General features: G+C 41.2%; 1 protein-coding gene and 1 long non-coding RNA gene across 4 annotated transcripts in view; one reads left to right on the top strand and one right to left on the bottom strand.

The window, feature by feature from the left end:
- LOC111528398 overlaps positions 1-26,698 on the top strand; it is a 275,213-nt gene that overhangs the window by 86,685 nt on the left and 161,830 nt on the right. The window lies entirely within an intron of this gene.
- Positions 1-26,698, bottom strand: part of RFX4 (regulatory factor X4) — a 179,150-nt gene that overhangs the window by 74,616 nt on the left and 77,836 nt on the right. For 2 of the 3 annotated variants that reach the window (XM_023194451.3, XM_023194372.3), the window contains exons 5-6: positions 5,236-5,297; positions 186-399 (exon numbers count right to left, since the gene is read on the bottom strand). In XM_023194451.3, the coding sequence (XP_023050219.1) occupies positions 186-399; positions 5,236-5,297 (276 nt within the window). Of the gene's footprint in view, positions 1-185; positions 400-2,399; positions 2,613-5,235; positions 5,298-26,698 lie in introns of those variants that run through there. The other variant, XM_023194531.2, reaches the window with a different exon arrangement.

Below are 26,698 nucleotides of genomic sequence, written 5' to 3'. Positions count from 1 at the left end.
AAGTGCTGAGATTACAGGCGTGAGTAATCTCTCCCAGCCTGGATTTCTATCTCTATATTTTTAAATTCACTGTTTTGCAATAAGTGTGTGTGTGTGTGTGTGTGTGTGTGTGTGTGTGTGTGTGTGTGGTGGAGAGAGAGAGAGAGAAACCACCCACCCCAAAGAATCACTTTAGTTGTGGTTACCTTCTCCTCAGGCAGGCTGGCTGGCAGATTTAGATCTTTGACATTGGGAAATTCTGGCAGCAGCGTTCCGAGTTTGGACCGGGGTGAATATGCCACTGTCTGTTTGCTCACTTCTTTCTTGCCTGTCTCACTCACCCAGGCGGCTCCTTTCTTGGAATACATCACATCATAATATTGGGAGCTTTCTTTCACTGCAATGCCATAGTAATGGTACCTGGGCCACAAGGGGAGGGAGAGAGAGAGAAAAAAAAAAGAGAGAGAGAGACCAACAGAGAGTTGGTCTCTATTATTAAGAGAGTGCTTAATAATAATAATGCACTATTATTAAGTGAGGTTTCCTGAGTAGGGGGTGTTGCCCAAGGCCAAGGAAAGCTGGGGCCATCCTACCTGGGGATAGAAGAGTTAACTCTCCTGTAAGGCTAAAATATCTGAAATATAGAATTGAAACAAAGTGCCAGCCATCAATCAGGCAGGTAAAAATAACCAAAATTGCCTCCTACAGAAAACGTTAAGTTAAATACTTTGCAAAGCAGAGAGGGGATGAAAAATTTTCCATTAGTACTTGATCTCTCATGTCTAGCCAAATGGGATCCCAGCACTTGAGTGTCCCTTCTCTGTGGGGACCCAAGCAAGATACGTTTGTGACTACTAACTGTACCTCCAATAAAAATTCATTTGGCCTTTGTTTTTCTTTTCTTTTCTTTTTTTTTTTTTTTTTTTTGAGACAGAGTCTTGCTTTGTCACCCAGGCTGGAGTGCAGTGGTGCAATCTTAGCTCACTGAACCTCCACACCTCCTGGATTCAAGAGATTCTCCTGCCTCAGCCTCCCAAGTAGCTGGGATTACAGGCATGCACCACCACACCTGGCTAATTTTTGTATTTTTAGTAGAGATGGCATTTCACCATGTTGGTCAGGCTGGTCTCGAACTCCTGACCTCGTGATCTGCCCACCTTGGCCTCCCAAAGTGCTGGGATTACAGGCGTGAGCCACCATGCCTGGCCTTGGCCTGTGTTTTTCTTAATTAAAATATAGTAGTCTCAAAGAACTGTATTTTTAAAAAGGTAAATTCAGTGCTTCAGTTGACACTGAATGTAAAACGGAGACCAGAACTTTTTATTAACTCAAAATGGGCTTAATATTAGCAATGTTTTCAATTAAGACTAACAAGGGATTTCAGGCTGCATTGTGTTTAGATTTTAGCTATAATCTATTGAGCACTAGCTATATGCCAGGCACTTTGCACAGGATTTTGCATGCATCAATTTGTAAAATAACCAATAATGGAAATGATTACAGTCTTTCTACACATGAGAAACTGGAGCCAAGAAAGCTCAAATAATTCATTTAAGGTCATATAGCTGTTTAGGGGAAGAACAGGTTCTTGAACACAGGTCTTTTTGACTACGAAGTCACGGTGCTATCCTACTGAAAACACTGCAAAGTGGTCTTATAAACTCTGATTTTTATCAGAATCATTTATAAAGTTTAATCAAAATACAGATTCCTGGGCCCTCTCTCAGGACCTACTGATTCAGAACATCTGGGAATGGGGCCCAGGAATCAGCACTGAATCGAGCACCACAGGGGTAATTCTAAAGCACATCAGTTTGAGATCTCTGGTACTGAGTGCTTGACACACATTATCTTATTTAATCTCACAAAATCCCCATAAGGCTGGAATTAATTATTATCCCCATTTTTATAGATAAAGAAACTAAGGCCCAGAGAATTTAAGCCTCACGCCCAAGATCACCCAGTGAGTAAGTAGCAGAGGCAGGATTTAAACCTCCCAAATGCTTTGAACCACTAAGCCCGTGAGTCTCAAACTTTACAACTAATAAGAATCACCTACAAAACATATTAAAATATCCCTGGTAGTCTAGTGGCTAGGAATAAAAAAAGAATAAAAAATATATATATGAAAATAGAGACTCCTGGGCCCTGCCCCACCCTTAAAGGTTCCTGTTTAGTAGGTCTAGAGTAGATTTTCACAGTCCCATGGCAATACAAATGTTAGGTCATCGATGGACCTCGCTTTCAGAAACACTGCACAACATATTAACTACTTTTCTCTACCCATGGAGATATGATGAAAGTCACAAAATAATACAGATGAGAAGGCATTTTGAATTATGGGAAGGGCTTTCGCGAGGAGGGAAGAGATGAGCACGTCAAAACCTTCCCTCTCCCCAACCCTCCTTTACTCCTGATACCATTCTGTGATATTTCTGCTTAGTGGGCATCTTGAATCTATGTGAATGCCTTCTGGGATGAAGAATTCAGACCCTCCGAAGGCAGCCCAGTTCATTTTGCCGGTATGGTTATCAGAAAATTCTTCTTTGTGCTGAGCAAAGTCTGCCTTCTGTGCCTTCCGTGTCTTCTACTACTTCCCAACTGTCATAACTGCCTTTCCACCTGGAAGTCACTCCGTGGGTGGGGGAGGGGGTTCCGGTGGCTTCAGGTGGGATGACAGTTATGACACACCACCCTAACCTTAAAAAGTTCACCTTTATAACTTCTTAAGAGCCAGATTATTTAATATGTTCAGACCAGACCACTTCTTGACTATTCAGATATCACGTAGCTAAAATCAACAACCACAGTTAAGCTACTGCTCTGATCTCGAGTTCTTCTATTTCAGTTCTGTTGGGCACGACAACACATTCCTCACCAGCCACCCCCAGATTTCTTTTTTTTTTTTTTTTTATTCTAAAAAAAGAGGGGGGATACATGTGCAGAATGTGCTTTTTTTTTTTTTTTTTTTTTTCTTTAGACAGGTGTTGTTCTGTTACTCTGGCTGGAGTGCAGTGGTGCAATCTCAGCTCACTGAAACCTCTGCCTTTCGGGTTCAGGTGATTCTGCTGCCTCAGCCTCCTGAGTAGCTGGGACTACAGGGGCGTGCCACCACGTCTGGCTAATTTTCGTATTTTTTTGTAGAGATGGGGTTTCACCATGTTGGCCAGGCTGATCTTGAACGCCTGACCTCATGGGATCCACCCGCCTCGGCCTCCGAAAGTGCTGGGATTACAGGTGTGAGCCACTGCACCTGGCCCACCCCCCAGATTTCTTCTGTCATGGTCAATTTGCCAAAGGAGTTTCTCTATAAGGCCATGATGCAGGTTGGAGACAAGAGCTTCTTACTGCCTTTCAACTGGTCAAAGGTGTGATCAACTTTGGAGTATCCTTATGGAAGACGATACAATAAAATTGATTATACAGAATTTTTAAAGAAGATATTGCCCAATTTGCCAACCTCGAGGTTAAAGAAAAACAAGCAAAACAAAAACAGACTCTCCCATGTGGACAGAAGGAAATTTTCTCTGTTTATACAGGATGGGAAACTTTTCTGCTGTCTCTTTACTATGTGTCTTTACTATTGCTACTCTTCTTAGAAATGAGCAACAAAGGTATTGGAGCCACTGATTCCTCAAAGACCAAGAGCTGGAGGAAAATAATTCATTTTCATTTATTCCATATCCTTCTATCCATCCACTCTTCTGTTTGACCAACATTTTGAATTGACTACTATGTGTTTACCAGCAAACAAGGAAGAATCTGGCTTTTGTAATCTATAATCTTACCAAGACTGAAACCTCACTTTTAAACAAATACCAGAATTTTAAAATTATAACTGAGGATTTTTTGTTTTTGTTTTTTTTTCAGAATAGTCATCTTGGAAAATTATTAGGAATTTATTCCAAGAGGTCCTTTGTTCAATAGTCTTCTGGAAATCCCTTTAGAGACTGGTTCTAGAGCTTCCGAGCCACACCAAAAAAATTAGTCTCATTATTTTCAGAACTTTACCAAAAAAGGGTTCTTCCCAGTTTGATCAGCCATTTTCTTTCCCTACCTTGGCTCCAAAGTCAAATCCACCCTTGGAGGATGGGGATGTGCTGCCCACGGATGAGAGGAGCTGTTGACGGACACGGGTTTGGCCCAGCACTGGACATGCTTCTGACACATCCTTCAAGACAAGTCTTATAAGTCCTAGATGGTTGCCTTTCTAAAAACTTACAGTGTTTTATAGGTCACTATGTGCTGACCTGCTCAACATGGTCAAATGAGGTACCCTCTAGTGGAGTCACCTTGTACATTAGCATAATAAGGGTTCTGAGAAGTCTTGCAGTAAAGGAAACTGTTAAACTTAGTGTTTACCAAACTTAAAGGGCCTGCTGCTCTTCTTCATAGAACACCTATGATCATCCAACAATTTTTGAAACATCCTTAGAGGCAAGTCCTATAAATCCAGATTTTCATGAAGGCCGAGCAGTACAGGAAGAGATTCCCTTCCCACGGACTCACACCTAGCAGACAAGTGTCTGCACAGCCTTCTGCATGCCCCTGCTCTTTTCTCCAATGTAACCTCCTCCGAAAGACCTTCCCTGGTCATTCCTCTTTTGTTGCTCTCTGCTACAACTTTCTTTGTCACAATCTGATTCTCGGTTTTATCTGTGTTTCCCACCAGAATGTAGGCTCCATGAAGGCAGCAACTGATTTGCTCCTGTGTTCCCCGTACCTAGCACACATATGTGACACACAGAAAGTATAAAGCATGAGTTGGTTCGTTGCTTGATGAAACTGATGAGTGGGAAGCCATGAGCCCTCATGGACCATGGTGCAGCTGGACCTTTCTGCCCCATCTCCCATGCCGGGAATAGCACAGTTTTGTTTCTCTTGTCTACTAGATACTATCAGAGCAGAGTTTGCTCAGCAAAACAGTCCAGATAACCTAGTGATCATCCAAGAAGCCACAAGGCAATCCTTTCAAAGATGCCCAGACTATTTTACAAAATATGCCTAAAAGCAAGGTGGTATAAAATCAGATTCCTTAAAGCAGCAGAGCCAACTCGTCTTGGGCTTTTGGACAACCTCTCTTTCAGAAGTCCTGGGAGAGGGGCCCTGGCCATCATAAAGCTCCTCCATATTCCCTCTAGGCACAGACTTCTGCCAGGCCTGCACACAGAGCTCAGGATAAAGAACCAAAGGTCTGGCCTGTCTCAAGGCCCATAGATGTGCGCTCTGCAGGTGGAATGGCCGTCCGGTGCTTACTTTGACTGTCCTCGGGTCCCGAGTCTTCTGGTGGTTAACTGAGGAAACTGCTGCCTTATGATCTGTAAGTCAACACAAGAATCAGTTACCCATTGGGAAGAGTTGGGAGCACAGTGACTGAGTTTTACAAACAGCCATCTACAGAAGGGAGGAAAACATAGGTCCTTGGTTGCAATGACTTAATAGGAGTCTGTGAGGACCTTGGAGAAGACTACTGGTGTCAGAGTGGGGAGTGCTTGGATGGTTGTGAGGCTCTGGATACTAAGGGGGTCTCACCTGGCCACTCTGTGCTTCACCCCCTCCTACTCACAATGGAAGGAGAATTCTGGTTGGTCTAGAACGTGTCACTCCCCTGTTTAAAACCCTCCAGTGGTTTCCATGGCATCTGGAACTAAAACCCAAACTTAGCTTCTGTAACTCATCCTGCTTACCTGGCCTTCTTCTCTTACAGTTCTCACCTTTACTCACCAGATCCCAGCCACACTGGCTTTTTATTGTTTTCTCTATTACTGAAACACACGAGCATTGCTCCACATGGTGGGGTGGAGGGGAGGGGGGCTTTGTACTGCAGCCAGGAGTGGACTTTCACTCAGCTCTTCACAAGACTGCCTCCTCTTAAACCATTCAGGCATCTGGACAATGTCCTTCTGCCCAGAGGCCTTCTCGACCAGCCAGTGTGGAGTAGCACAAGGGTCACATGGCCCTGCTTTGTCTTATCATTTAGCACTATCTGAAGTTACCTTGTTCCCTTACTCTCTGGGTGCTTAGTTTATGCCTCCTCCTACTTGAACACATGCTCCATGAGACAAGGACTGCATGCAGGGTTTGGCACATGCAAAGACCTCAATCCACATTTGTTGAATGAAGGAATGAAAGCCTGGGGTTATCTTTTTTCTGTCTGCAGAGCAGAGGATGATAATTGCTGTTGCCCAGGACAGCCACATCAATTCACAAGAAATCTGTGAAGAGAGAGCATCTCTCAAGATGAAAACACAACCATGGGGTGCCTTTCCTTGGGGTTTAAGGAGATGATGTTTGTGGAGAGGCATGACTGGGCAGGGGTTATGTGCAAGAACTCTGGAGCTCAACTACCTGAATTGAATGCAAGCTCAGATATTGGTTAGGCTGGGTGCCCTTGGGAAAGTTATTTAGCATCCACATGACTCAGTTTCCCCATTTGTAAAATAGGAATGATAATAACCTCTAGAGTTATTCTGAAATTTTAAAAAGTGAATGTATGTAAATGGCTGGCAGTAGTGCCGGCAGTTAGTAAGTGCTTAATAAATGTTACCCATTATTACCACTGATTGTCCTGATGACCCTTTTACTTCCAGGGATTTTTCGAGTGTAACAAAGACTCCCTTCCCTCCTGGTACAGCGTTGAGCAGGCATGCATGGTCAGAGAGAGTAAGCCTTCATGAGAAGTGATGCTGTTGCTGATTTCTTATTGGTAGGGTATAAGCCTTGAGTGCTTTCTCTAGGGATGGGGGTGAATCTCTATCCATCTATTCACCCCTCTTTTATCCATGTCAATACTCTCATTGATTGACTTACTCACTCACTCAACAAATATAGACTATGACCCTGTTAGCTGTTTGAACTTGGACATACTATTTAACCTCTCTGTGCCTGAATTTCCTCCTGTGACATTTGAGGACTAAGGGGTTGTGTAGTCTTCCCCTAACTGGAGGGCTAGGTGTTAGTGATCTCAACTAAAATGGCATCAGTGGGATCGACAGAAGTGCACAAATTAGTGAGAAATTGAGAACCTTGAACAGGTAGCAGGAAGACTGACCATTTCTCTACACTGGGGAGCTGACCACCTCCAGTGTGCAGAATGGGTGGGGCAGCATTTCAGTATCTGAAAATGGTAGACAAAAAGATGCACCTCACAAGAATGTTTAGAGAATCTAATGCGATAGCATCATGAAACCACTTTTGGAAGTAAAAAAGGCTTTTAAAATACCATCTCGTGGTGATAATACTGAACAAAATGATGCAACAAGTCTCTGAATTCTTTAAGGGTACCACTTTGTAGGCAATAAATCCCCTCTCTTTAACCCTGACTCTTGTAAACTGAGGATCCAAGCTTTTTACTTTATGTCCCTCTCAAATTGTTGTGACCTGAGTAAAAGGCAGTGATTCAAGATGGGGTCAGTAACAGTGCTCTTTAAACACCTTGTCTAGCAGTGCTGCCTAAGACTGCATCCAGGTTTAGTGGCCTCATCACCTTGGATTTATAGTAACCTGTAGCCAAGCCCTTCAGACTTTCATCATATGAATGGCTTCAGAGCCAGGATTTGAAGCAGCTGTTCACAAAGGCACACTACTGAACAGACTAGACATGCTAATAGAGATAGAAAGAAAACAAGGGAAGCATAAAAATTGAGCCAGGGGATTTTTCACATTGGTTAAAAGTGGGTTCTGAGTTTCCTAACCACCCAAGCAAAGAAGATAACACAATAGAGTGTCAAGAGTCCCAGTATCAATATAAGTCCAAACTAGTTCCTTAGAAAAAGTAGAAATCTTCCTATGTTTAGGTCTGGAAAATTTCTCCTATACAAATGGACACAACAGTAAAATATCGTATTTTTTGTTTTTTGTTTTTCTGAGACAGAGCCCCCACTCTGTGGCCCAGGCTGGAGTGCAGTGGCACATCTCGGCTCACTGCAACCTCCACCTCCTGGGTTCAAGTGATTCTCCTGCCTCAGCCTACCAAGTAGCTGGGACTACAGGCGCCCACCAACACAACTGGCTAATTTTTGTATTTTTAGTAGAGACAGGGTTTCGCCATGTTGGCCAGGCTGGTCTCGAACTCCTGACCTCAAGTGATTCGCCCACCTCAACCTCTCAAAGTGCTAGGATTAGAGGTACGGGCCACTGCGCTCGGCCAGTAAGGCACCATGTTTAACCCTCTGTTATTCACAGACATTTTGGAAAGGATAATATTCAGTGCTGTCAAGGCTGTAGTAAAACTGGAATACTCAGATGGCTGATGATATAATTTATTAGCACAACCCTTCCCCAAAGCATTTTTAAAATACATAGGAAGCCATAAAGTACTCATAGTTTTGATCTATTAATTCCAAGGAAATCATCTAAAATAAGAACAGCTAAATGTGAGGCTACTAATGAGAGTGAAAAATTTGAAACAACATAAATGTCTAATGATAGGAAACTGTGTAAAAACATGATAGCGTATATACACCCTGTAGAAATTATGAAATAGCCATTAAAAATGATGGTAACGAAAACTGTGTCACAACACAGAAAATGCTTATAATGTTAAATGAAATCGCAGATCTCAATCTATGTTTATGTTATAGTAATATAACAGAGAATTATTTATAAAAATATAGGAATAAACAGGTAATGTGGTAAAATGAAAGTGGATATTCATTAGGGTATTAGGATTGTGGGTAGAACAAAAAGAGTTTGTATATTTACGTACTAAATCAACTTTTTGTTTTTTGCAAATGGAAAAGGATTCCCTTATTGAAATAACAGTGAAAGTTCAAGATAATCTTGGAAGAAGCACCTAAAATCTACCAGAATGTTATGTTGGTTTTTTTTTCTTTCTTTCCTTTTTAAAAAAATAAATCATTTCCTATTTTCTATAAACAATATGTAGATAATTAAAGAAAACAGCATTGTTTTGTTTGGTTGCTAAGTCTTATGATTACTTGATTTAAGAGACTGGGCTAAGTTCTGAAATCTTTCTAAGTGTTTATCCAAATGGTATCCTACATAACATCTATAAAGCAACACAGGCCAAGCCCCTGATGCCTGGCCCTAGGTTAAGGTACCAGGGGTTGCCGACTATATTCTAGAGATGTGCCAGAAGGCCCCTGGGGAATGACTGGCCTTCTGGAGCCATTTGTTCTACCCCTGTGAGGCAATAACATGTACAATCAGTGTGTTTATAATTCTATGCACTGTGATCTTGAGGAATTATCAAGCCATAGCATGGGGCCTGGGAATTCACGGATCAATTCAATCTATGACTCCCTTCATTCCTGATGTTTTTTACTTATTCTTTTTGAGTAATGTATAGATCAATACATGCAGTTTTAGAATCTGTGTGACCAGCATCAACCTCCGTTGAGTTACCTAAGACAGAACAGGAGAGTCCTCCCTGACTCCTCTCTTCCTAACACTGCACAACCCCTACTGATTCTGCCTTCAGGACGTCTCCTGAACTTAGCCCCTTCTCTCTATCTGCCCTTACCCCCACTACTGCACTAGTCCATTGTGATCTCTCACTGCTTGGACCACAGAAACATTCGTCTCACTGGTTTCCCTGCCACCAGTCTTGTTGCCTCACCAATGGGATTTGTTTTTTTAATTTTTTTGAGACAGGGTCTCACTCTGTTGACCAGGCTGGAGTAGTAGTGCTATCCTAGCTCGCTGCAGCATTGAATTCCTGGGCTCAAGAGATCCTCCTGCCTCAGCCTCCAGAGAAGCTAGGACTATAGGTACATGCACCACACCCGGCCTCAGCAGCAGGATCTTTCTAAAATGTCAATATGATCATTCACTTCCTCATTGAAAATGCCAGATGTCTTCTCGCTGCCCACTCTGAATAAAAATCTAGGCTCCTCAGGCTGGTCCATGAGGCCCTCTGTGATCAACTCCCACCCAGCTGCCCAGTCTAAAATCCAGCCACTCCCCGGAGCTCCAGGCTCATGTTGCTCCCACATCCACAATGCTGTTCCCTTTGCCTGGAATGCCAAGGCCACACTGTTTCCGCTCACACCCAAGGAACTCCCTAACTTTCTCCGAGCCTCTCCCACTTGCCCTGTGGCCCTTCCCATGCAGCCTTAGCTGCCTCCTTTCTGTTTTCCTAGTGAATTGGGAAACAGTGGTATACAGTGGTTAGGCACACAGGCTTCGAAGTCAGGCTCAACTGCGTTCCAGTCCTGGCTCAGGCACTGTGCTAACCGCTTTACGTGTATTCTCTCAGTTGATCATCACAATCCAGTGCCAGGTTCCACTGCTATTCCCTTGGTATAGATGAGTAAACTGAAGCTTAGAGAGGCTAAGCAACCTGCACAAAGCCACACAGCTCAGATGCAGACCTACGATCTGAATGCATCCAGTCCGACTTAACACTCTACCACCACAATGTTACGGCTTTCTGGATGAATGAAAATGTCCCCAAGCCTCTCATTCCTTCCTTTAGCAGCAACCTTTATTTCCCTTATGTCATATTCCTGCATTTACACATTGGGTGTGTTTGAGGAATGAAATGATTTCTCGTTCTCATCGACTCTTCAGTGAAGATTTATCTTCTTTTCACGCTGACCCTCTTGGCAATGTCCTGGTGGCCTCTGCTATGAACAGGATCTGAAGGCCCTGTACCCAATAGGCTAGGGAAGGTGGGAAGCAGCTGAGGGGATGGTGACATCAGCAGGCAGCCCCGTGTCTCCTCCTGGATGAAATTTACCTGCATCCACTCAAGTGGCAGTCTGGCAGTGAAACGCTCCTGCTTAATAAAATGCTAATCAAAAATCATTGTTTGCATAATTGAGGTCCCCAGGTAGGTTTACTGAAGGAATGATCCAGATCATTACTTGTCTACCTAAAGGCCTCTGGCAATTCTCCATGGTCACCTGACTTAGCAGAGGTTCTTTTGATTGAAACTCAGACACCACTCTTTGCTTCCATCTTTTCTCCCTAAATTTCCTTCCATGAACTCGAGGTTCTGTCCAAGTCAGACTACTTGGTGCTGCACTATTCCCTGAATGCTTCCCAGGCCCATACCTCTGCACTTTCTACCCTCAACTCTCTCTCCCTCCTTACTACCTGCGCCCTCAGAGCCTATCCAGCCACCCAGCGTGCACTCCGCTGCTCTATGAGCCTTTCCCCGTTACCTGACCACACCAGAACTCACCCTTCCTCAAACCATGATTGTACGTGCCACTTGTACATGCCACTTCCAACCTGTGACCAAGTTCTACCCTCTATCTTCATATCCTGATTCTACCCATATCCTCCTATCTCCATGCATCCCAGGACCATGGTCTTGCACCTGGATTGCTGCAATGGTCTCACTGGCCCTGCTTCCTGTCATGCCCCGTCACGACCACTTCTCCATGAAGCCTCTAGACAGAATCCAGACCCACCAGGTCCTGCCTGATTGGCCCTGCCTTTGTTCCAGCTTACCTCTCCCCTTCCTCTCCCAATTCCTGTGCTCTGGCCATACGGAATGGAACTTCTTCCAAGTTTCATGAACACACTGTGTTCTGTCTTACTCTGGCCCTTCCCACAGGATGTTCTCATTGTCCGGAGCCCTTTCTTTACACCCTTTTTCTGCCTAATGTGTACTCATCCTCACATCTCAGCTCGTACCTTATTTCCTCCCAGAAACTTTCCCTGAGCCACTTGTTGGGTGACCATAGTTATGCAATCCATAGAATCTTTTTTTTTAAATTAAAGTTGACAAACAAAATTGTGTATATTTATGGTGTACAATATGATGTTCTGAAATATGTGTACATTGTGGAATAGCTAAATTGAGTTAATTAACATATGCGTTACCTCCCATACTTGTTATTTTCTGTGGTGAGAACACTTAAAATGTACCCTCTTAGCAATTTTCTTGTCTTCTTGTTTCTTTTTTCTTCTTTTTGAGACAGAGTCTCACTCGTTACCCAGGCTGGAGTGCAGTGGCATGATCTCAGCTCACTGAAACCTCTGCCTCCTGGGTTCAAGTGATTCTCGTGCCTCAGCCTCCTGAGTAGCTGCGGTTACAGTCATGTACCACCATGCCCAGCTAATTTTTGTCTTTTTAGTAGAGATGGGGTTTTGCCATGTTGGCCAGGCTGGTCTCAAGCTCCTGGCCTCAAGTGATCCACCCATCTCTGCCTCCAAAAGTGCTGGGATTACAGGCCTGAACTACAGTGCCTGGCCAGCAATTTTCAAGAATACATTGTTATTAACTATAGTTACCATGCTGTGCAATAGATCTCTTGAACTTACTCTTCCTGCCTAATTGAAAGTTTGTATTCTTTGACCAAATTTCTCCAACTCCGCCACCCCCATAGAATCTTTATAAATAATCAATGTTCTACTTAGCTCTGTAAAGTCCTTACCTAGGCCTGTAAGACTCCACACAAACTAGATCTCCAGTCTCATTTTCCCCACATTCAACAAGCTGCAGCCTCAATAACCATAATAGGTTGGCTAATGGTACAAAGCTTGGATTCATTCACCAGAAGATATCTACTGAGATTGTGCTATAGGCCGGACATTTTGCTAGGCACCGAGGAACACACTGAGCAAAACAAAAACGGCCTCTGTTCAAGAAGCTTACATTCTAGTGTGAGAAGACTAACAATAAATGAAAAAGTCAATGTATCTTCTATCAGGTAAGTACTCCAGAGGGGAACACAAAAGCAGGGCGAGGGGAGTAAAGAAAATGGAAGTGGGGGCCGGGTGTGGTGGTTCACACCTATAATCCCAACACTTTGGGAGGGCGAGGCGGGCAGATCATGAAGGTTAGGATTTCAAGACCAGCCTGGACAACATGGTGAAACCCTGTCTCTACTAAGAATATGCAAATTAGTTGGGCGTGGTGGCACATGCCTGTATTCCCAGCTACTCAGGAGGCTGAGGCAGGAGAATTGCTTGAACCTGGGAGGTGGAGGTTATAGTGAGCCGAGATCACGCCACTGCACTCTAGCCTGAGTGACAGAGCAAGACTCTGTCTTAGAAAAAAAGAAAGAAAGAGAGAAAGAGAGAGAGGAAGGAAGGAAGGAAGGAAGGAAGGAAGGAAGGAAGGAAGGAAGGAAGGAAGGAAGGAAGGAAAGAAATGAAGAAAGAAAGAAAGAAAATGGAGGTGGGGGTGTTATTTTGTTTGGGGCGATTAGGACTCCATGATCATGTGGCATCTGAGTGGTGACTTAAGGAAGTGAGAGAATGAACTTTGTGGATATCTGGGGGAAGGAAACTGCAAGAAGGAATAGCCCATGGGAAGGCCCTGGGTGAGAGCTTGTCTCATTTGTTTCAGGAAGAACGAGGAGGCCCATGTGACTGGAGCAGAGCCGGTAGGCAAGGGAATGGCAGGAGGAGAGGTTGAGGGGCTGGAGGGGTTTGCAGGGCCTTGCAGGCCTTTGTAAGCATGTCTGCTTTTACTTTTAGTGAGATGGGAAGACTTCAGAGGGCTTTAAGGAGGAAACAAGATCTGACTTACCATGCAAAAAGGTCACCCTGGCTGCTGTGTGGAGAACTGACTTAGGGGCAAGGGTGGAAGCAGGGAAACCAGTTGGAAGGCTACTGCAGCAGTCCAGGTGGGAGAGAAGGTGGCTCGGTGCATTAATTCATTGACTCAATGAATGAAAGAATGAAAGAATCATTCCTCTTTGGCCATTGAAGTTGTCTCCAGCATTGTGTTAATGCAAATAATGCTATAAGCAATATCTTTGTGTGTCATGGTTTTTGTGTTTTATCCTGGATACTTTGTTTTGGGATTTCCCCCTCATGATAGTTTCTCAAAGGTGGAGCTGCTTTATCCAAGGGGAGACACATTTCAGTGTTCTTAAAACACACTTTTATAAAGTATAGGACAGCATTAACACTTTATAAAAATGTGCTAAATTGAAAAGCCACAAAAGACCTTTTGCTCTTTCTTCCATTTGAGCATCAGTTTCTTCATCTATAAAGTGGGGATTATAACACTCGCTCAGCTTATCTCACAGGCTTGTAGCAGAATCAGAGAGCCTAGAGACTGGGTACCCAGGCTTGCCTCCTGGGACTTCACCAGCCGGAAGCAGGACAAGAGTGGAGGGCAAGAGCTCAACTTCAGCAGCCTTTCACAGCCCGCTGGCTGAACGCGAGCGAGGAGTGACCAGCTGCCAGGGAGGGGCCGGAGCAGGGGGTCCGTATCTACTAACACTCCTCTCTGCCTCTCTAGTGACTCGTCCTCTGGTTATCATTATTTTCTAGCCCTTTCTCTTCACTGATGGAGTTAGCCCTATATACTTCCATCCTTTCATGGATTTGCAGACGCTCCTCATTCAATCTAGTTTTGGGGCTTTTGTGGTATATTATGCTTTCCCAAGGAACATATTAGTGTGGTTGGAATATTTGGTTCTGTTTGTGAAAATTCTTTTACCTAAAAGTATCTGATGGCCAAATCTTCTCCTCCTCCTCCTCCAAAGAGAGAAAAAGGCAATCTCAAATAAAGAAATGAGAGGCAAGGGAGTTTGTTGTGAGTAGGGGATGGGGGATGGGTGGAAGTGCTGCTGTATCACATCACATTCTGCCCAAATGCAGGTCAAGACTTTTCCCACTCTGAGCAAAGAAAGGGCTGCTGCAGATAGCACCTCCTCCTTGCAGCTGCAACAAAAACCTGTGCGAAGGAGGCTTGGCTTTTTTTTTTTTTTTTTTTAAGTGTTTCTTATGGACTGCAAATTACAAATTATTCTCTTCTTCTTTCACCAAATAATCAACTGGTCCCTGAATCTGAAAGCCCAGCACAATTTAGTTTGAGTCTCAAAACGCAGGGTCGGTTCAGCCCTGCTCAGGCTGCTCAGCTTTTAATTTCTGGAGCAAGACTCAGCAAACAGTAAAACACTTTTGTGGAGCTGTGAAAGTTGAGCTTCGCTGTTTGATAAATGAGCAGACAGGCAGGCAGTCCCTCTTTCTTTTTTTGTATGGATTCAATGAAGCCTGCCTAAAGAACGCCACATGCTGTTCTAGCTACTGATCTAACATTCCGCAACATCCCAGCCTTCCAAATTCCCTTTAATTACTCATGAATCCCACCCTTCTCTCTTTCAGCCTGGGCAGACAGAGCTGGGGGCTCCACGGGGATGGGGGTGGGAAGCAGAGAAGCTTTGGAGAACTACTCTCTGGAGCGGTTGTAGTTCTTCTTCAGGTAGTGGTGGCCATGTCACTCATCTCCCCTGTTCGTTTTCCTCCCCATACACCGCACTCCTGTTGAAGGTAACCCAGCATGCAGGATACTCTTACATCATTTTGTGGGTGCAATTTTTTTTAAAGAAACACGAGTTTTAAGCAAACATTTCCGAGATGATATGTTCAAACAATTGCCCTTCTAATTTAAGATGAGGAAGGGAAAGAGTGAAAAAGGGAACTGCCAGCCACCGAGCATCACTAAGCACCATGCCCTAAATGAGGTGGTTTTATACTCGGTAGTACATTTCATCTTAGAAATGGAGGAGGCTGGGTCTGGTGGCTCACACCTGTAATCCTAGCACTTTGGGAGGCCGAGGTGGGCAGATTGCCTGAGCTCAGGAGTTCGAGACCAGCCTGGGCAACACAGTGAAACCCCGTCTCTACTAAAATACAAAAAAATGTGTAGTCCCAGCTACTCAGGAGGCTGAGGCAGGAGAATTGGTTGAACCTGGGAGGCGGAAGTTACAGTGAGCTGAGATCGTACCACTGTACTCCAGCCTGGGTGACAGAGTGAGACTCCATAGAAGGAAGGAAGGAGGGAAGGAAGGAAGGAAGGAAAGAAAGGGAGAGAGAGAGAGAGAGAAGGAAGGAAGGAAGGAAGGAAGGAAGGAAGGAAGGAAAGAAAGAAAGGGAGAGAGAGAGAAGAAGGAAGGAAGGAAGGGAGGGAGGGAGGGAGGAAGGGAAGGAAGGAGAAAAAGAAAGAAAGAAGGAAGGAAATAAAAGAAAGAAAAGAGAAAAGGAGGAAAGAAAGGAAGGAAGGAGAAGGAGAAGGGAAAGGGAGGAAGGGAGGGGAAGGAGAAAGAAAGACGAGAGAGAGAAAAAGAAAGAAAGATTAAAGAAAGGAAGGAAGGAAGAAAGAAAAAAAGAAAGAAAGAGAAAGAGAAAGAAAAGAAAGAAAGAAAAAGAAAGGAAGGAAGGAAGGAGAAAGAAAGAAAACAATACTGGAAGAGAGTATGATGATCTCACTTTACAAATGAGGAACTGGGATCTAAGGTGATTCAAGGCTGCCTTGATTCAGTCTCTGCCCAGTTGAAGAAACAGGAATCTGATTCTCCTACCTGTCATCTTCTTTACTGTGGCTGACATACAGCCACACATGCCAGAGCCAGCAAGGTGTCCCCTCATTGTGAATGATACCCCCTGCCCCACTGCCTCTCTTGGTGTTGCCTCAAGAGATACCCCCAGAGCCACCAAGGAAGGCCATTCAGTCTCATCACTCTACATAATACAGCCTTCAATTTTGACCCCAAATAATATGATCTTGATCATCTTGATCTCCAAACTTAGTCATCAGGCTTTTGTTTTCAAAAATTCCACCCACCCTCAGTAGGTAAAGATTTGCCATCAACAAGAAGTGATCTAAAAGAAATTCTAATGCATTGGAACCAGTAGATGTCCTTCCACACATTGAAGGAGATACACTCATGTAGAATAGAGTCAAGTATGCTGAACACAGTTTAAAAATGAGAGTTGTGGGTCTTATTTCAGGTCATATTAGGTGTGGGAAAAGAAGGCTTTTTGAGTAGCAAGAAATTAGAAATTTAATACAATGACAAGTTCCTGTTTTATAACCATGTATTGTGGAAATCTCGTGGCATATTTTTAAAAACACACATAAGAAACAATTCTTTGAACAAAAGAGAGAAATGATTAGGGAAAGAAGTTGGCTAAAGGGAACTAATGGTCACAAATTTAACTCTGAAAGCGGGATATTCACTTTTTTTTATTTTGACAATAAACCTAGTCTATTTTTGCAAAAAGAAAAAATAATTAAAGTGGTGATATGTATGGGGACTGTAAAACATCCTACCTCAATGCTTCCATCTTAAAATGAGTGTTTGCTGGGGTCATTTTACTATACTGACACAACTCTTACCTATTCAACAATTTTTATGGCACTTCCTGGGTGCCAGGAACTGGGGAATGAAAGGGTTAGGGAATGCTACAGATTCCACAGGAAATTCCCTAAGAGAATTTGCAAAATTTCTGTAAGAAATTCATACTGAGTGCAATGAGACAGAAGTGGAATTTCAAATCATGCATATGGATTGACAAAGAATTCCTTGAAAAGCCCCAGGGCTGGAAAGGTAACAGTGAATCTGTTGCCCCTTGAAGGGCACCATGGATGGCAATAACAAGAATTCCAAAAATCCGTATGTGAACCCCTCATTGTCCTCAGGGTGACTGGATAATGTGTCACGTGTACATGAGAGAAGACAGTCATCACACACTGATTTAGTTAGAATGAGGTGAGTTACATAAGATACAGGTTAAGTCAAAAATGGAATAATTCTGAAGATGACAATAAGAGAGGGCGAGGGTGGTGATGGCAGCATGTGTGTGATGTAGGACATTTTTAGAACAATTGTTCTCAAAATTGTTCAGAAAGAAGAGCACCTAGAAAGGCTGGAACACTGATATGGTAGTGATAATATATTAAAAACATGATGTGTTCAAGTCATGAAATGTTGCTATAATAAACTGTAGTCCTAACTAACAAGCATTGAGTGTTTATATTTATCAGGCTCTGGGCTAAATAGCCCTTTTACAGTCATTATCTCAACAGTTCTCCAGGTGATTGATTGCTATCAATATTCCATTTTACAGATGAGGAAACTGAGGCTCAGGGCTGTTAGGAAATTATCTGAGCTCACACAGCTGCTAAGTGGTACAATCAGGATTCAAATTCAAACCCAAACAGTTTGACTTCAGAGTTTTACATGGCACCACACACACACACAGACACACACACACACACACACACACCTTAAAAAACCTGGTGTGAAATCAGGCATTCTGACATGGACACCCCACAGCAGATTCAAAAAAATTAAGAAAAATATGTGCAAGAATTAAAAGTAGAAGGAAAGTCTATGTACATGTTTTTTTCCCTTTGATAACCAGAAAAAGACCATCTTTGAAGAATCCTAAAGATGCCTCAAGAGTGCCCTCATCTTCTACTGTGTCAGTTCAGGGGTGTGCAAGTGACCCCAGGTCAGGGTGGGAGGAGGGTGGGCAGACTGGTGGGACTAGAAGAGGGCCAACATGTAAATGAGGGGGTCTCCATCCTCCTCTCCAATGCAGGTAAGTACAGCTGATGAAGCACAGGTCCCCAGAACACACTTGGCTTTTTTTCCCCATTGCTCAAGGATGGTCAGCAAGGAGAAAGGAGCCAAATCTTCAAGGATGAGCCACCCACAACCCAAACTGCCAATTACCCATGTCCTCACTGGAAAAATGCAGGCTCTAAATAAATTCAATTCATACAAGCACATCTGTCACCCCAGCTTCCCTTTCTCCAGTCTCTCTACCTCTTACTGGTGTCTCTTCCCCACTCTCAGCCCCACCACTGGATCCAGTGTGATTGAGGGGGAGACCTGCCACTAAATGTAGGAAATGGGGAAAACCACTCAGTCCCTCTGAGCTTTAATTTCCCCATCTGGAAAGTGAAGGGATAGCATCAACTGATCTCTAAGTCTCCTTAATAGGTTAAACTCATACATACTGAAGTGTTAGTAAGTGATAAGTATTAATGAATGAGCTTATCCTGTTCTAGTTGCATTTTTATAGATTTAAATGAGTGGAATTGAGGAATTTAAGACATCATTAAGCCTTTATTTCAGAAGGTATATTTTCGAGGCCAAATGGCCTCTCCACATATTCAAATTACACTATAACACAACTATCTAGTGCCTATCCGTGAGCCAGCCTTTTCCTGAAAAGTTCAGCAAATTCCTGACCATGAATCATGTCACCCTCCACAGTCTTTAGTGATCACATTGTACCACCTATGTTACTTCCCATGAGCTCATAATTTGAGAGAATAACCTATACTCTTCCAGGATCCTGAGTTCTATTTCATAGCTGTAGCATATACAATGATACATGGATGTGTGAAATGCCATTATGTAGATAAAATGGCTAGTTGCCTACTCCTTCCCCACTAAACCCTAATTATTTGTTTCCCTTTCATCCTTAGTCCAAGATAAATAAATCCTAATTATTTATTTAAATAATTTATTTAATAAAGTTTTTTTATTTAAAAAAACTTTAAGAGATGGGCTCTCACTGTGTTGCCCAGGCTGGACTCGAACTCAGGGGCTCAAGCGATCCTCTCACCTCAGCCTCCTGCCTGAGTTGCTGGGACTATAAACCTGCACCATTGCACCTGGCTCAAACCATTGTTTTTATTCCCGGATAGAGTGGACCACATTTTCTTGCCTTCCAGATAGCCAAAGGCAGACAATGAGATGTAAGGGAAAATCACTGGGCTGGGTTCTGGGAAAGAGTCTAAAGAGGGCTGACTGAACTGGGAGCTTTGACCTTTCTCCCCTCACCCCATTTTTTTCTACTTCTTTCCTGGAAGATAGTCTTTGGAGTCTAGCAGTCATTTTGGATGATGAGGTGATATAGAAACTGGAAGCCATCTACTAGAAAGGGCAGAGCACAAAGACAGAAAGAACCTGGGTCTCTGATGCGCTTATAGAGCTGCCCGACTACAGCTGGGTTACTTTCTTCTAGACTTAGTTTATGTAAGAAAAGTAAGACCACTAATTTATTTAAGCCACTATCAAGGAATGGGGAGGGACACCCTTCCCCACAGCCCCAATTTCTATAATAACTCAGAGACCTTCTGGTTTCCACCCAGGATCTACTTTATAGAGAACGCTCCAGTGTTCAGCTCCTTTGCATTATCAGAAATCCGATATCGACAACATAGGCCCTGGAGCCAACTACCTCATCTTTAAATGGGAATAAAAACAGCATTTTGACTTCCAGTTTCTGGTTCTGTATATAAGAAGCTTTGAAGTCACCACTTCATCCTAACGAGTGAAAAGCCAAACAAACTGAAAAATCAACAATTCTTCTTGGGTCCCTAAGAGAGGGGAGGACACAGAGCAAACTACTGCCCCCAAGATTGGAGAGACAGGCAAATACAGAGAGTCGTGGCTTCCTGGAGCAGAGACTCAGGAGTGGGAACTGCCTCAGGAGCCAGTGCTGGGGTAGGAACACCTGAATTGTAATTGATAAGTTGTGAAGGCTTAATGCAGACAAGGCTGAGAGTTAAAAAAATAACTCCAGGGAGGCCCAATCATAGAGGAACCCACACAATATTGAGAGATGTACCTCTAGGAGTGTGACCAGATTCCCACAGTAAATATCAGAGCAAAAGTCCCTCATGCTTCCAGCAGGCAGGGGAAGAAAAGAAGGGCCCATTTTGAAATACGCCGGAGCACTCTGTTCTTCTTAACAAGGCCTGCTTTCGGGAGAAGCTAGTTAACCAGAGCCTAATCTGCTGGGGTATTACCAGAGCCTAACTGACTTGGGAGAAGGGAAATATTCAACTCCAGTCAGCTCTAGCCTTCCATGCAGAGAAGGAAATAACCCAACACCAGTCACCTCTAACCTTCCATGTGAAAGAAGAGAAATACTCAATTCTAGCCAACCTTAGCCATCCTATGACATCTAAGAGGGGAGGAAAAAAATTAAGAAACACTTGTAGTAAAGTTCAGTCCAGAGGCATAGGCTCACTAAAGGATTGAGACCTAATCACAGGACAATAGATTGCTTCCCCGCCACGACATGCCTTACCATCACGTGACTAAAGGTGATTTACAGCAATTCCTTTCTTACCTGGCCCATCATGTTCAGTCACCAAGAAAAAATTACAAGGCATGCTAAAACACAATTTAAAGAAACAGCAAGCATCAGAACCAGACAAGGCAAGGATGTTGGAATTTGACCAGGAATTTAAAACAGCTGTGATCAATTTGCTAAGGGCTCTAATTGATAGATTAGACAGCAAGTAAGAACAGATGGGCCATGTGAGCAGAAAGAGAGAAATCCTGAGAAAGAACCAAAAAGAAATGCTAGAGATCAAAAACACTGTAGCAGAAATGAAGAGTGACTTTGATGGATTTGTAGGTGACTAGACACAGCTGAAGAAAGACTCTCTGAGTTTGCATATATATCAACAGAAACATCAAAAACTAAAAAGCAAAGAAACAAACACTGAAAAACAGAACAGAACATCCAAGGACTATGGGGCAACTACAAAAGATGTAAATATATATAATAAGAATATCAGAAAGAGAAAAAAGAGAGAAAAGAAGCAAAGAAATATGTGAAACAAAAATGACTGAGAATTTCCCCAAATTAATGTCAGACACCAAATCACAGATTCAGAAAGCTAAGAGAACACCAAGCAGGATAAATGTCAAATAACAACAAAAAACCAAGTCACAGGAAAACTACGTCAAGGTATATCATTTTCAAACTATAGAAAATCAAAGATAAAGAAAAACATCCTGAAAAAAGCCAGAGAGAAAAACAACCCAGTTACCTATACAGGACAAAGATAAGACTATCTTTTGACTTCTGCTTGGAAATCATGTAAACAAGAAGAGGGTGAAATGAAATATTTAAAGTATTGAGAGGAACAAACCTACCAACCTAGGTTTCTGTATACTGAGAAATTATTCTTCAAAACTGAAGTAGTAGTAGAGACTATCTCAGACAAACAAAAATTAAGGGAATTTGTTTTCAGTAAACCTGACTTGCAAGAAATGTTAAAAGAAATTCTTTAGGGAGAAGGAAATTGATATAGGTCAGAAACTCAGATCTACACAAAGAAAGGAAAAGGACTGAAGAAGGAATAAGTGAAGTAAAATAAAAACTTATTTTTCTTGTTTTTTAATGGATCTAACAGATGACAGTGATTCAAAATAATAATGGCAACAAAATATTTGATTATATGTTTATATCAATTAAAACACATACATAAGTATGTGTGTATGTGACTTTTTACAGAGGGCACCAAAGTTAAGATTTTCTCATTATAAGGTGCTCACCCTTCTTGTGAAGTGGTATAGTGTTATTTGAAAGTGGGCTTGAATTAGTTGTAAATATATATTGCAAATTCTAGATGGCCATTTAAAAGATTTTTTATGTGAAAGTATAACTGATATGCTAATAAAGGAGAAAAAAATGGAATGATATGAAATGCTTAATTAAAACCGCAAAGGGCAGCAGAAGAGTGGAAGACAAAAATAGTAACAAATAACACGGGTAACAAATAGAAAACAGTAACAAATATGGTAAATATTAATCCAATTTTATCAATAATCACTTTGAAGATCATGGTCTAAATGCATCAATTAAAAGAAAGAGATTGCCTGAGCAGTTCAAAAAACAAGACCCAACTATATGTTGTCTCTAAGAAACCCACTTTAAATATAAAGACCCATATAGATTGAAAGTAAATGAATGGAGAAAAATATACTATGATAATACTAATCAAAAGAAACAGGAATAACTATATTAATTTCATATGGAGCATACTTCAAAGCAAAGAAAGTTATCAAGGATAAAGAAGGGTACTATATAATTATAAAGGTATCAATCTCCAAGAAGACACAACAATTCTTAAGCTACATGTGCCTAACAACAGAGCATCAGACTACGTGAAGCCAAAACTAATAGAATTGCAAAGAAAACTTGATGAATCCAGTATCATAGTTGGAAACGTCAATACCCCTCTATCAGAAATGGAAATCAGTAAGGCAGAAGATCAGTAAGGACATGAATCAATTAAATATAATTGATATTAATAGACTACTTAATCCAAAATAGCAGAATATATATTCTCAAACTTACATGGGACATTCATCAAGATAGATCACATTCTGTGTCATAAAACACAAAAATTATATAATGTCTGCTCTCAGGCCACAGTAGAATTAAGCTATCATTCAATAACAGAAAGATAACTAGAAAATCCTCAAATATGTGCAAATAAAATAACAATTCTACATAACTTATGGAGCAAAGAAGAACTCTCAGAGAAATAAAAATATTTGAACCAAATAAAAATGAAAATGCAACATTAAAATTTGTGAGATGCAGTGAAAGCAGTGAGTAGAGGAAAATTTATCACACTGAATGCATATATTGGAAAATATATAAAATCAATAATCTAAGTTTCCACCTTAGGAAACTAGAAAAAGAAGAGTGAATTTAATCTGAGGTAAGAAGAAGAAACAATTAGAATTAGAGCAGAAATCAATGAAATTGAAAACAGGAAATCAATAAAGAAAATCAATGAAATCAAAAGCCAGTTCTTTGAAAAGATCAATAAAATTGATAAGCCTCTAGCAAGCATAACAAAGAAAAAAAGAGAGCAGACCCCAGTTAGTAATATTAGAAATGAAAGAGGAGACACCACTACAGATCTTATAGACATTATAAGGATAATAAAGGAATACTATAAATAACTCTATGCCCACAAATTTGATAATCTAGATGAAATGGACTAGTTTCTTGAAAGATTTGATTTGCCAAAACTCACACAAAAAGAAATAGACAGAATAGGTCTATATCTATTAAGTATATTGAATCAATAATTAATAACCTTCCAAAACAAAAAGGTTCAGATGGGTGCACTGGTAAATTCTACCAAACATTTATAGAAGAAATTTTGTCAATTCTTTACAATTCCTTTCAGAGGACAGAAGCAGAGGGACTACTTCCTAACTCTTTCTATGAGGTCAACTGTTACCTAGTACCAAAACCAGACAAAACACATTAAAAAAAGTTACAGACCAATTTTCCCATAAACATAGATGCAAAAATTCTTAACAGAATATTTGCAAATTGAGTCCAATGATGTACAAAGGTAATTATACACCATAACCAAGTGGGATGTATCCCAGATATGCAAGGCTGGTTTGACATTCAAAAATCAATTAATGTAATCTATCACATCAACAGGCTAAAAAATTATATGATCATATCAACAGATGCACTAAAGTATTTGGCAAATTGCAACACCCACTCTGATTTGAAAAAAAAATAAAAAAAAAAACCCTCTCTGCGAATTAGGAATAAAGGGTAACTTCTTCAATTTGATAAAGAATATTTACAAAAAACCTACAACTAACATTATACTTAATGGTAAGAAACTCAAAGTTTTCCCACTAAGATCAGGACCAAGGCAAGGATGTCCCCTCCCACCACTTCTTTTCAACATCATACTGCATTAGCCAATGCAACAAGACAAGAAAAGGAAATAAAATGCATGTAGATTGAGAAGGCAGAAATAAAACTCTTTGTTCAAAGGTGACATAATTGTCCAAGTAGAAAATCCAAAAGATTCTACAAAAGAAAAAAAAAATCTCCTGGAACTAATAAGCAAGGTTGTAAGATACAAGGTTAATATACAGAAGTCAATCACTTTCCCATATGCCAGTAATAAACAAGTGGTATTTGACATTGAAAACACAATACTATTTATGTTAGCATCCCCCCAAAATGACATACTTATGTAGAAATCTAACTATGTATAAGAGCTATATGAGGAAAACCACAAAATTCTGATGAATTAAATCAAAGAAGAACTAAATAAAAACAGAGATTCCACATTCATGGATAGGAAGATGCAATATTGCCAGTATGTCAGTTCTTCCCATCTTGATCAATAGATTCAATACAATCCCACTCAGAATCCCAGCAAGTTACTTTGTGGCTATCAATACATTGATTCTAATGTTTCTATGGAAAGGCCAAAGACCCAGAATAGTCAGCCCAATATTGAAGAAGAATAAAATTGAAGGACTGATTCTACCCATCTTCAAGATGTACAATAAAGCTACAGTAATCAAGACAGTATGGTATTGGCAAAAGAATAGACAAATAGGACAACAAAACACAATAGGGAGTCCAGAAATAGACCCACATAACTATAGTCAACTGATCTTTGACAAAGGATCAAAGGCAATAAATGAAGCAAAGATAATCTTTTAAACAAAATGATGCTGGAACAACTGAAAATACACATGCAAAAAAAAAAAAAATGAATCTAGATACAGACCTCATACCCATCACAAAAATTAACTCAAAATGGATCATAGATCTAAGTCAAACACAAAACTGTAAAACATCTAGAAAATAACATAGAAGAAAACTTAGATGGCCCTGAGTGTGATGATGACTTTTTAGATAAAACACCAAAGGCACAATCCATTAAAGACATAATTGATAAATGGAACTTCATTAAAATTAAAAATGTATGCTCTGTGAAAGACAATGTCAAGAGAATGAAAAGATAAGCCACAGGCTGGGAGAAAATATTTGCAAAAGACACATCTATTAAGGGATTGTTGCTCAAAAGATACTTATTGTTTTTAAAGAACTCTTTAAAAACAATAAGAAAACAAACAACCCAATTAAAAGATGGACCAAAGACCTCAACAAACACCTCACTAAAGAGATATACAGATGGCAAAGAAGCAAATGAAAAGATGCTCCACATCACATATCATCAGGGAAATGCAAATTAAAACAACAATGACATACCACTACATACCTATTAGAATGGCCAAAACCTGGAACACTGACAACACCAAATGCTGGTGAGGATGTAGAGCAACAGGAACTCTCATTTATTGCTGTGGGAATGCAAAATGGTACAGCCACTTTGGAAGACAGTTTGGCAGTTTATTACAAAACTAAGCAAACTCTTACCATACAATCTAGCAATTGCACTCCTTGGTATTTACCCAAAGGAGCTGAAAACTTACGTCCACACAAAAACCTGCACATGCATATTTATAGCAGCTGTATTCATAATTGCCAAAATGGGAAGCAACCAAATTATCCTTCAGTAAGTAGGTGGATAAATAAACTATGGTACATCCAGACAATGAAATATTATTCAGCACTAAAAAGCAATGTGCTATCAAGCCATAAAAGACATGGAGGAAACCTAAATGCATATTATGAATGGAAAGAGGTCAATCTGAAAAGGCTACATACTGTATGATTCCAACTATATGACATTCTGGAGAAGGCAAAACTGGAGACAGTAAAAAGATCAATAGTTACTAGGGGTTAGGGGACAGGGAGAGAGGACTAGGCAGAGAACAGGGGATTTTTAGGGCAGTGAAAATACCCTGCATGATACCAAAACAATGGATACATGTTATTATACATTTGTCCAAACTCACAGAATGTGAGCGAATTCACCAATGTAAGTGAATTCACCAAGAGTGAATTCTAATGTAAACTATGGACTTTGGGTGATGATGTGTCAATGTAGGTTCATCAGTTGTAACAAATGTACTACTCTGGTGAGGGATATTGATAATGGGGGAAGCTGTGCAAGTGTGGGGATGGGGGTATATGAGAAATCTCTGTACAATGTATTCTTTGCTGTTAAAACTAAAATTTCTCTTTTAAAAAGTTTTAAACAAACAAAAAACCGAAATCACAGCATCTCATTCACAGAGTATGCAAGGATTAAATGAGATAATCCATGAAAAGGTCTTGCCCAGGAACTGGCACAGAGTCAGTGTTAGCTATTTTATGATTTCTAGTTGAAAAGTGTTTTGGGCTAATATGGTAAGGATCCTCATATGCTTGTAGACTAACTTCCCCATTTGATAGATGGAAGAAGTGAGGTTCAGAGAGGGAAAAGGACCTGCCCATCATCACGTGGTGAGTAAGGGTGATAGATCCTTAAGTTCAGGGCTCAAAACCTGACATT

This window comes from Piliocolobus tephrosceles, chromosome 10 (genome assembly GCF_002776525.5).
Source record: "Piliocolobus tephrosceles isolate RC106 chromosome 10, ASM277652v3, whole genome shotgun sequence".
In the NCBI taxonomy this organism is placed as follows: Eukaryota; Metazoa; Chordata; class Mammalia; order Primates; family Cercopithecidae; genus Piliocolobus; species Piliocolobus tephrosceles.
The sequence above is the reverse complement of the archived record's forward strand: the minus strand, read 5'-3'. Positions and strand labels throughout refer to the sequence as shown.